The sequence below is a fragment of the Anguilla anguilla genome, chromosome 3, assembly GCF_013347855.1.
Source record: "Anguilla anguilla isolate fAngAng1 chromosome 3, fAngAng1.pri, whole genome shotgun sequence".
NCBI classification, from domain to species: domain Eukaryota; kingdom Metazoa; phylum Chordata; class Actinopteri; order Anguilliformes; family Anguillidae; genus Anguilla; species Anguilla anguilla.
This window is the reverse complement of record NC_049203.1, coordinates 28,973,155-28,985,380: the sequence shown is the minus strand read 5'-3', so window position 1 is coordinate 28,985,380 and position 12,226 is coordinate 28,973,155. Positions and strand designations below refer to the sequence as shown.

The 12,226-nt window shown below is 40.0% G+C and overlaps 1 protein-coding gene across 2 annotated transcripts in view; it reads left to right on the top strand.

Annotated features, from left to right (window-relative positions):
* Positions 1–12,226, top strand: part of gucy1b2 (guanylate cyclase 1, soluble, beta 2) — a 112,756-nt gene that overhangs the window by 6,000 nt on the left and 94,530 nt on the right. For both annotated transcript variants that reach the window (XM_035408230.1, XM_035408231.1), the window contains exons 4-6: positions 8,820–8,980; positions 10,893–10,992; positions 11,402–11,598. In XM_035408230.1, coding sequence (XP_035264121.1) covers positions 8,820–8,980; positions 10,893–10,992; positions 11,402–11,598 — 458 coding nt within the window. The remainder of the gene's footprint in view (positions 1–8,819; positions 8,981–10,892; positions 10,993–11,401; positions 11,599–12,226) is intronic.

The window sequence follows — 12,226 nt, the reverse complement described above, 5'->3', positions numbered from 1 at the left end:
ACAGTGATCTCTTAGCGTGCCCTACTAGCCAAGATGTGGACTAATCTATTTTTTTTTGGATCATCCTAAGTGCTACCATAACTACCAACAGAGCAGTGAAATACTCCATTACAGAACTTCTTCGTTTACAATCGAATAAGATCAGAATTCCTCCTGCCTGGCTTGCACACAGTGATTCGGACATAGTATCCTGTCCGAAATATTTCCACCACGGCTCTGGTCAGAACTTTGTCTATAGCAAAATACATTCTCTCTCTCTGGTCTACCTCCCGCTCCGCACGACTCAATGCTGTCAAACGTGGGGTGGCCTCCAGTGTACTTTGCCCCATGCCTTCCGCACAGACTGATCTTAAGAATAGCTATTTTAAATGAGCTATTTTCAATGTACAGCGTTTGAACAACAAACCACTGCTGATAAATGATTAAATTATTACCGATCAATAAGTAGATATATTATATGTGTTTAAATGAAACATGGCAGAAACCTCAAGAATGTATTCATTTAAACAAGGCAAGTCCCCCAGGGTACTCATTCATCAAAAAAACCCCGCTCCTTTGGCCGTGGAGGAGGAGTACTTGCTTTGCACTACGGTAAAATCAAAATGAATGCTGTTGCCATACAAAGTCCCTCATCGTTTAAATGTCTTGTCGTGAAATTTTCCAGTCCTCAACCTCTGTAGGCAAAAAACAAAATTTTTTAAAAATTTGCAATGAAATACTGAGACATTCCATATATATAGCAGTTAAACTATATATGTCCTAAATCAAAAAACTCCTTGACCACAAGTTCATAAAATCTAAGGGTGGATATGTAGAACTACTAAAGGCCCGGAGGACACAAATCTATGAAGCAAAAACTAAGCAGTGTACCCAGCGTCTCCAAATATATCCAAAATGTCTAAATTATGCATTGCTGCAAATCACAACATATTCACGTATTTCACTACAAATCAACAGTTTTGACTCAAGAAACTCACTTTTGCATAATTTTAAAGTGGGAATTACAAGCTTTCCATCAGTACAGTGGTCTAAAATATCTACGGGTACAGAAACATATCCAAAATCTCTCCAAAAATGAATAAAATGCTTTTTGTCCATTATGAAGCATATAAATGAGCCCCTTATGAAGGTTTACAATGAAACATTGATATCAGATTAAAAGATAATGCAAACGCATTGTCACTCAATGTAGTACAGCACCTAAATGTGTAATAATGAACTCTCGTATGTATTTCTGTACTCTACAGTATGCAAAATTTTCTTATATGGGGATGGGACGACATGAAAACAATGTTCAACCATCCACCACATTTTGGCGATGTTCAAAACTCTCATGTCATATCTGGTGCATGAAACATAAAAACTACTAAGCTACCAAGGGACACTTGCATTACATATGGCTTAGCTATGCTCAGAAGTCCTGAATAATAATATTTTCTAAGAAATTACGAAAATCATTGATAACGGGTGCAGTGTCTTTTACTGCTACCACAGAGTGAATGTGTAAGTGAATGCGATGAGAAAACTTTAGGTTACGCTGAGCTATAAAACTACGGTGGCTGACAAGGGTAAATGCGCTACAACAGCCCAAAACATTTCCATTCGGAGAAACGTGCTACAGCTTCAGAAACTATGCCAATTCAAAAACACATACGAAAATCCAAAACAAATACAACAATGGAAACGTGCTGCAAATGAAAAACGTGCTGGAGAAAGCCAAAACAAACATTAACAGCAAACACGCTGCAAATACAGAAGCAATGCAAACTCAAAAACACAAAAACTCCAAAAACAAATGCAACAGAAAAATGCTACATATCCAGTCAACACAATGGAAGTTCTCCAGAAGAGAAAAAAAAAATTTTTTTTTTAATTAAAGAGGCTACATAAAAAGGTACGTATTCTTTTTTTACATTTGGCCTTAGTCCTTTACAATATTATAAAAGAGCAACATATTTACGTAGCTAGCGTTGGTGTGCTAGAGACTTTGACTTCTACAAGAGCTTGCTAGCGACAACATTGTATGCCAGATCTTGCATTTAACTCTAGCTAACGTTATCCGTAGTGGTAGCTACGGAACTACTTTCTGGGAGACCCGAGTGTTTTGATTGCATTTAGTTTTCTCTCCTCTACATCGTCTCCACATATGATAGGATACTTTATTGATCAGCGAGGGGACATTACATAAGAGGAAGGTGGAGAGAGGACAACTGGAAGTGAAGAGAGGTGAAAAGGAAGGCAGAACACATAAAACACTAGTTAAACACCCATATAAGTTACTGAAAAGTAGAACACTTTCAAAAAATCTTATTTAAATAGTTTGGAAAACAAAATATCCAGATCCTCTTCTGTGGGGCTGTCCAATGCTGATCCTGACAAACATAAAGGGAGAAAAAGATAAAGAGAGATAAAGAGACTACATTTTCTGCAAGGAAATGCTGCAGCACATCCCCTCGCTGATCAATTAAGAGAGGACAACCAAGGGCTCACACGGGAGCAAACAGTATCAAACACGAGTACTAGGTGCTCTTGAATCCCAGGGAATCAAAGTAATCTTGAAGAGAAATGTAGATCCAGGCACTCAAAAAAGTTAACGGAGGAGATGAATTAAAAAGCCTTTATTTCATCACGGCTGTACGAACACAAGCGCCACAAACGCCAACATGTTTCGATCAGAAACACCTGGTCTTCAACAGGGCATAGTTAATGGCAAACACGTGACCCCTTATGAAGCCTCAGGGGGCCAACAGGGGGCAGTAACCATACAATATAGAGTATATCAATTTATGTAAACACACAGGTAGTTAAAACAAAGTAACAATTACAAACACTGAAGTGGCAATAACAAAAAAAGGAAGTGGTAATTATAAAAAGAGGTGAATTCAATGGCATCAAAGTTTAAAGCATCAAGACAATGTATCCAATAAGTTTCCCTTTGATTAAGTTTGTGGATACAGTCACCCCCCCCTGTTAAAGGATTTTAAAACTAAGGGAACATTTAATATTAAAGATTTCATAAACTGTAATACTACTTTTGTCATATATCGGTGTGGTGTGGGGATGGCTGGTTTAAGCAGCCACACCTGCCCTGGGTCAAGCTAATTAGACCTGGCCAATTGGATGATTGGTTAAGAATGAGAGAATTGGCCAGGCTAATTGGACCCAGGAACAGGAGTGACTGCACCTGTGCGTAGTGAGGTAATCAGTGCGCACAGGTTAAATCTGCCATCCCCACCCACACAGGGGAGCCTCTCTGTCATGACAGTGTTTTTAACATCTGCTCCTTGGCAGTAACATCTTGCCAAACCCTTGCAAATAAATGTGGACTATTTGAACATCATCTCCCTGTGTCTCTGTGCTGGAGGGTCCCAAGAAAAGCCACTTCGGTGGCCCGTGGCAGGCGTGTTTGCCACAATCGGTTAACTTGTACGTGCGCGGGTATCTTTTATGTTGGTAGTACTAAACGTTGTTTACGTGACCGTCTTGCAGAACATAAATACGCAATTAGGACTACTAATCATGATTACCCTATGGCAAGGCACTTTAGCAAATTTCATAAGGGGCGGTACAGTGGTGCAGTGGGTAGTACTGTTGCCTCACAGCAGGAAGGTTGTAGGTTTGAATCTTGGCTTGCGGCCTGTCTGTATGGAGTTTGCATGTTCTCCCCGTGTCCGTGTGGGTTTCCTCCCACAGTCCAAAGACATGCAGTTAGGCTAATTGGAGACTCTAAATTGCCCACAGGTATGAGTGTGTGAGTGAATGGTGTGTGTGCCCTGTGATAGATTGCCGGCCTGTCCAGGGTGTATTCCTGCCGGTCACCCAATGCCCACTGGAATAGGCTCCAGAATTCCCCATGACCCTGCTCAAGATAAGCTGGTTTAGATAATGGCTTTATAGATGAAGGAAAACACCTCATTGGGTGCGTACATTTTTCTGCTAACACTGTGGATGAATGCGATGCGACCAAACAAGCTGTTACACTCAGACTTAAATTGCTGTTCCAAATGTGTCACACATTAGCCACATTACTGTTCCCTACAGGATAAATGAATTGTTGATCAAACCAGAATAAAGTGAAAAAGGCCACAATGGCATAAACACCATGTGTGGTTTTACACACAACCATCTCAGAAGGTACACAGGTGTTTACTTCTAAAAGTGATTACTTCACAAAGTAGAATACAAATTTTTAGTGGTGAAAAAATATTTTTATGAACTCCTGCTATTGTCCAGTGTGTCATGCTTGGGGCGTATAGTTGCAGACTGCAGAGAGGGGGTACTTTGGTGGTACTTAAAAACTCCACGTTTGGCACAGTTGTCATGTGTCGTCTACTATTGTCTAATAAAGCTAGAACAGAGTTTGTTGTTTCCACTCATAGCTTGGTTGCAGGAGCACTGAATGTCTGAGTTGAGCAATCTCAGGAAGCCAGTGTCCAGGCCAGAGTGGGCTTGAGTGAAGGGCTTGAGTGTTCTTTTGCAAATGAAGCCAATTTGGGTTGTTTTCATGAATTTGTTTTAGGCTATGGACATCCTACTCCATTTGCAGCACTATGTCATATGACTTAACCGGCAACTCTGAAAGGCAAGGTTAAAAAAAAAAAAGAAAAGTTTCTCACACGTGCAAGTTATCTTGTAAGAGTTTCTGGCCAACTTTTACTCACTCCAACAGTGTACTAGTAGCACAAATGAGCCTAAACAAGTATGTCCTTATGACTTTCAACATAAGGGGAAAGCAAGTCTCTACTATACTAACAAATCTGAGAGGATCCTCTTCTCAGCCGATTATCAAGGTTAAGATTGCAAATCAGGTAATTGCCACAATTAATAAACTAATATACTAAATAGCTAACATACTGTACAACATACAAATAATAATAGCCAAATTAGTAAAAACAGAGCAAATAATAATAAACAAATATTAACAAAGCATATGGACGTTATTGTGAGGCAGCAGAACTGAAGCAGAACAAGGTTGTGGGGAAATTATTCTCGGCTCAGATATTTTGCAAATGAGCAGGTGGGCCATGGCATACACAGTAATGCAAAGATTTGATGAAGTAATGCCCAATGAGTTAGGAGGCATTTACTTGAACTTGAGCAGATAATATGCTTCTATACACTTCAGAATTCTAACTGCTGTAGTCATGAGCAGTTTCATCATCACTGAAGACAAATTACTGTAGTAACGACCTGCGTTAGTCATACCATACTTGCCCAAATCAAAGCACCCCCACCCTGACCAATTTGGTGCCCTAGGCAAGATTTTAGCTGGTGTCCCTTGCATCGCAGCCAATTCTACATATACATATAAGACTAATCAATAATGAAAATGCAAAGGCTTACAACTATTAATTACAAAAGATGGAAAAGGAAAAGCATTTTAACGGACTATTACAAGCAGGGCTAACTTTGGCTAACTAGACTTATACAATGGCTTGGCTGAATACTCGATTGTGGTTGGTCCAAGGGTGGGCATTATTTCTCAGTAAAGGGACACAAGATTAACTTTAACTTTATTGTCCCACAAAGTGGAAAATTTGGCTTGGGCTTTCACCCATTTAGGCATGCCAACCATCCCGCAAAATACGGAATCGTCCCTTATTTGGACAGTAGAATAGGCGTTCCGTATTTAACTCATGGCTACGGGATGCATTTTCATCCGTATCTTTGTGAACGATTCGGTTTGTAGTAACTGCTGTTTTGAATACAATTCAATAGTTAGCTAGCTAGCTAGCCGGGATAACAAGCATGTCGCGAGACCATTCTGACCTAAAATCCAGAATTTTAATATTGGCTAGGTGACAAGTGACGGCGAACCTATCATAAAGCTAACTGGCATTCAAACCCAGTTTCAGAGCGTCTTGGAAAAATGTAATGTCTACACTGTGAGACCACAACATTTTAAAATGCAAGATAGAGCTAGGGAGATTAATTTGATTGAGTTATGGTTTCATGTAGTTTTCTTAAATAATGTAATGACAAAAATGACCCAAATTGGTGCTAATTGTATGGTATAAAACAAGAAGGGACTATTTTTTCTTGATAGAATTGTTGGTTTCATAGAATTAACGACCAGAGGTTTTTGCTTAACAATGGTGCAGATAGAACTACCAACCAGATTTTGCATAACGACAGTCCAAATAGAACTACCAACCACAGTTTTGGTTTGTGCAGCACTCTTAAAAGAAAAAGTGTATTTCTCAAAATTATGCTGTAGGTTATTCCCCAAACACCTGAATAGTCTTTCCAACTTTCCCTAATGAATTTAAGGTGGGAGTAACTGACGTTAACTCTAGCTATTTATTGAATTAGCGAACGCTACTATCGTCCAAAGTTAGTAACACTCTGCTCCAACGGTAACTACTATGCAATAGATAAACTAATCATTGATCACATTACCTCACATGTCTTTTTCCCGTTTTTCCTCCTCTTCTCTTCATTTTCTTCCCTGGGCACCAGAGGGCTTTGATCTTTTAGACATGATACTGTATATATGAATTATGGTACTGCTGTTAATCGTATCACGTTTCACGGTCAGTGTCACTCACTAGTTCAGATAACTCGCCCATCCCCCACAATCAGGTAAGTCTAACTAAGAGCATTGGGGGGGGGGGGGGGTGATGCTGCGGGCAACCCAGAAAATAGGGCCTATTTAAGAGGCTATGTAGTTATGTTGTTGTGGGCTTTTTTTGTAAAATTTTGAAATACTAGTATTAAAATAGTATTAGTAAAAAATAGTAAAAGTTAAAAATGTTTAATTTTTTCTTCTTCCCTCATTTGGGGCGCCCCTATGGATGGATGGCGCCCCTAGCATTCGCCTATACCGCCTATGCCACGGGCCAGGCCTGACCCCCACCACATTTGAGAGATGAGGGAGTGTGCTTTGGATCAGTTCCTTTTAGCCTCCACAATTTTGGTCTCATCTTTTTTCCAGTACTCTGCAGGCTCTTTTAGGTAACTTACATCTTGCAGTGCAGCCTCTGTAGTTCTGTGCATGAAGTCTTCTGTGGACAGTAGTCACCAACACATCCATGCCTGCCTCTGCGTTTCTGGTCACCAACTGTAGTGGTCTTCCTTAGCCTACCAGGCCCTTTGCGGTTTCTAAGCTTCCAAGTGCTCTCTTTCTTCTTAATGATGTTCTAAACTGTTGATTTTGCTAAGCCTAAGATGTGCCTATGTGTTGACAAACAGACTCTAAAGGCAATCAAAAGCCAAGAATGAAGACCAGATATTCAAACCTCTAAAAACAACCCTTAAATAAAAGCTTAGTATGTGCACTTTAGTATTGTTGTTTAGTATTGTTTGATTACTAATCTAAGATTATGGAGTACAGAGGCAAATCAAGAAAAAAAAAGTCTTTGTACCAAACATTATGACAAGAACAGGCCATTCAGCCCAACAACGCTTGCGATTTTCCTAAATGAACTGCACCTAGTGCTCGGATTACCTATAGGCCAGATAGTATCAAACCCCCCAGAGATTATGCCACTTCTATATGACCTAGCAGGCATATTCCACTCATTGACTACTCTGCATGAAAAAATGCTTCCTAATGTCTGTGTGAAATTTACCTTTTGTTAATTTCCATTTATATCACCTCATTCTACTAACAGAACTCAACCTGAAGAATCTCTTGTAGTTCACTTTGTTAATCCCTTTTATGAATTTAAATCTCCTTTTACAAAGCTTTTGAACTTGATTAAGTATGTAAGAGGCTACGCTCCCACAATGGAGGAAAACAATCCGCTGCGCTCCATATAGTTAGTATGAGCACTCAGGGGATTATCACGATTATAACCAAACCTTGTTGCATGGTGGGCTGTACGAACAACAAAGCCAAGAACCCGTTCTGTCCTCCTGTGCAAGAAGATGGATTTGAAGAGGCACAAGTAGATTCAGGTGATTAGACATGAGGGGAATGCTAGGACCAGTATACTGGAAAGCCAGAAATCCTGCAATCAAGCCACATTTATATTTGTAGTAAATCAGCCATTTTGTCCCCGGTAAGTACTTAGAACTTTAATTAGCTGTGGCTAAGAGGCTGTGTCAGAAACTGACAATTTTGTTCGTGTGTTTGTTTAATGTTTTTTTTAGGATTTGATGTGACTGCATAGCTAGCAGCGTTACACATCACACCACATCCTAAGCTACCTAGCAAACATTATTATGATAACTTAGATGCTTTTAATTATGATGCTTTTAACTAATGTTATTAGATATGATAGACCATGCTGTATTGATCAATCAGCATCCAGGACCAGCATTGTCCGTTTTATAAATATGTATAAAATGTCATTCCTATATTGTTTGTTCTGTGAAATGGTTGAATAGAGACCTTAGGTGGACGGTGGATGAGTAGGAGGTGGGGTCAGGCGAATCAGCTGACAGCTCATAGGTCAGTTGGCTGCCTGATGGCTGGTCAGGTCTCTTTGATAGTACGGCATGGATCTCTGATGGCTGGGAATATCTGTCTAATAGTTAGCCATTGAGCCCTGATGGCTGGGCATGGCTCTCTGATGGTTAGGTGTGGATCTCTGATAATGGGGAATGGCTTTCTGATGGCTCGGTATGGATATCTGATAACAAGGAAAGGCTCTCTGATGGTTCGGTGCGGCAGGGAATGGCTATCTGACAATTAGGTGTGGATATCTGAAGGCTAGGCTTGTCTTCCTGATGATTAGGCGTGGATCTTTGATGCTGTGGCATGGCACTCTGATAGGTGTAGATCTCTGATGGCTGGGAATGTTTCTCTAATGGTTAGTTGTGGATCTCTGATGGCTGGGTATGACTCTCTAATGGTTGTGCTCCTGCCTGTCCAGATGTTTCCTCTGAGGTGGTGCTGAAGCTTTTTGGGGAGTATTTCTTCAGCTTCTGTAAAATGTCTGGGTACGACACCATGCTGCGCACACTGGGGGGGAACCTAGTGGAGTTCATCGAAAACCTGGATGCTCTGCACAGCTACCTGGCACTCTCCTATCAGGTGAGGCAATCATTGCTGTTCTGGTGAACATCCAAACAATACATTAGATTAGCTGAAAAATCCAAGATGTAAACCTAAGAAATACTGTGTATAGTCTTTGCTCTGATGTCACAATGAGTACTTTAGAATTCATAGATAGCTGAGTCCATGTGTTTTTCTTCAGATATAATTTATTTTTGTACTGTGTTTGTTATTAGTAAGTAATAATATAAATGTAGGCTATGAGAGAGACATGCATACCAGTGGTGTAGTCGGGAATGGATTTTTCCGTGGCCCTGAGCAGAAAGTGGGTGGGCAATTTGTGGGTGATTCTTTGGATCAATTACGCTGTCCAACTGACAGCCTATAACAAACTGTATTGCAGCGGTTTGCAAGGGAACACCCTTGATTATATATTAACAATGTTGATTATTATAATACAGAATTATCAAACACGAAAAAAAAAAAACACTAAAAAGTGTGTGTGCAGTGAGATGGCTATATCTGGAAAAGGGGCACAGGAGGTTGTATTGACGAGTCTCCCCGAACCATTGCTCTATTTCCCCTTATATACCCACATATGAAAGGCAAACTCCATCAAATAAGTCATCAAATAAAGACGCAATCATAACAAAACAGTATGTCATTGATCCTGCATGACCTATCTCTGTAAGCATATCACATTAACTTGTGTAGCTGAGACACCAACTTGTTCCCCATGACATCAGCTTCCAAAAATATCGAACAGGTTACACTGTATTATGGAGAACCTAAGGTTTACATAATGCTGATCCAGTATGATGTTCTACAACTGAGCACTGTCTCTTTTTCACACCCAGCAGACTCCCCGTCAGTAAACAGTTCCTGTTGGAAGTCTGATAAGGGGCATATTTCTGTAAACCACCCTGTTTCATAGACATTTTTGGCATTGTTTTCACATGCAGTTTGCACTGAATACAAAAAAGAAAACTACTGAAAGCCAAGTGAGATTGATGCTACATTTATTTCATCACACAACACAGCCTGATGAACATGGCTCATCAGAAGGACTGCGGGTGTAACATGCTTAATTAAACTGACAAGTTGGTTAATAATTTCAGTATAAAATAATATTAACTCAGGCATAGCCCGCTTCCCCAATTGTTTTATTTTAATGCTGTGATATTGGATATTGGTTGCTTACAAAGCTATTGTGGAAGCAAGCTTATTTCAAAATAAAAGATAAATTACTTTGACCCAAAAGATCATTCATTCACTCATCGACTCTGAAGTAAACATTAAATGTTACCTCCATAATGACACAACACACTCCAGCTAAAAAACCTTACAAATGAAAGCACAATCATCTTAGTTACAAGAATGTAGCTATATATAGCTATATAAATTACAGTCATAAAGCGGAAGCCACTGTTAGTAAATCCATCTGTACAATGAAATAAAACTTTATACCGCTTAATACTGACCGTATATGTCTGGTAGTTGACTCTGATTTTGTCCCCCTCACAGGTTCTAGGGGAAAATAAAAAAAATTAAAACACCAAAGGCAAAATAAATTAAGAAAAACCGACAGCTAACTTGCTCTCTCTGAGGGATATGTGATAGCCAGTCTCAGACACCTACTGGAATGCACACTTTTAAACCCTAGATTGATTTGTAATGTTATCCAGGTGTGAGCGCGCCTACTTAACCAGTAGGCATGGTCCTCCAATTGCCCTGATTCTCCATTACAAACCTTATTTGTAAAATTTAATTTAAGACAAATTAAGACTTCTTAAGGACCCACAGACACCCTAGAAATTGAATATAATGCAACATGTTGTAAATATGTCGAATTCTGATCTTGACATTTTATACAATATACTGAACTATTCTGCAGTATGTAGCTGTTCATTATACGACATACGTGATATAATGATGGTTTCCTGTATTTTAGGAAATGAATGCACCATCCTTCCGGGTGGAGTGGACGATGGATGGAAAAATGCTTCTCCACTACTACTCTGATCGAAGAGGACTGTACCACATTGTGCCAGGTTGGACACAGGATATAATAGCATGAAAGCTTAAGAATAGACAATGAGAAGACCAGACTGCTACACCCATAGAACCACCATGAATAGCCTGATGGTCTCTGCCTTTACTAAAAGCCCAGGAAGCTGTTCATGTAATCTGTGTATGTCTTTGAAATACAACCAAGTACTTTTAATACAAGCAGATCGTTCACTGCTTTTACAGCCTCAGTACATCACAGCCAGCTACTTGTATGATCACCACTGCTAACAGTGCTATTGTGGTGGTGTCCACAGCCATGACTTTGATGAAGAGTGTCAGTGACATGCTGCAGTCTGAGTTTTCTCCACAGCAGACAAGGATTTTATCTGAGGTCCTTTTTTGTGGCAGTGTGCCACTGTTTCCATGGTGACATTATTTTCACCTCCACAGGCATCATTGAAGCTGTGGCCAAGGACTTCTTTGACAGTGAAGTGACATTGACCATTCTCAACCAATTAGAAGAGGATGAGCGCACAGGGAAGAAAGAGCATGTGGTTTTTTTGGTTGTTCAGAAGACCATAAGGCCAAAATGGAGAGTGGGGCAGACCGAAGGCGCTAATGAGTCAGATGAAGAGCAGGCCAGACAGGTCTGAAACATTTCATTCTGCACCTGCCATTATATCCTGCCTCTAAAACAGTGTGTATACATTGAATTAGTACCTGGCACAGTGTTTTAGCTGTATTTCCGTTTGGACATACACTACATTTCCCCTTCTAATTACTGGTTTCGGCGATTTCAGGCATACCCATTGCTAACAGGTGCATATAATCAAGCATACAGCCATGTAATCTCCATTGATACAAACATTGGCAGTAGAATGGGTCGTAGTGAAGAGCTCAGTGACTTTCAGAGGTGGTAAAAGTACTCAAATATCATACTTGAGTTAAAGTAAAGGTAAAACCATTAAAGGAGTACCATGGTGATTTTCACACTTTCTCGGTTTTATGTGCTATTTGCACAAGAGGCATTGAAGAAACACAATGAGTAAAGTATTAAATATGTCCGTTCTGTATTTTTGGAGAAATACGCGTTTTAAATTTATCGTCCTATTTTCAACCGGTTGAGAAAGTTGTCAATTTGGTGCGTCACAAACACAGTAACCACTCCCCTTTCCACGCCCCGTAAACCCATGGATAACTCGAGACCCATAGTTTGCGCCGCTGGCTTACGGGCAAGACAATGCAAATATTTGACTAACGTTAGGTTCACTTAAG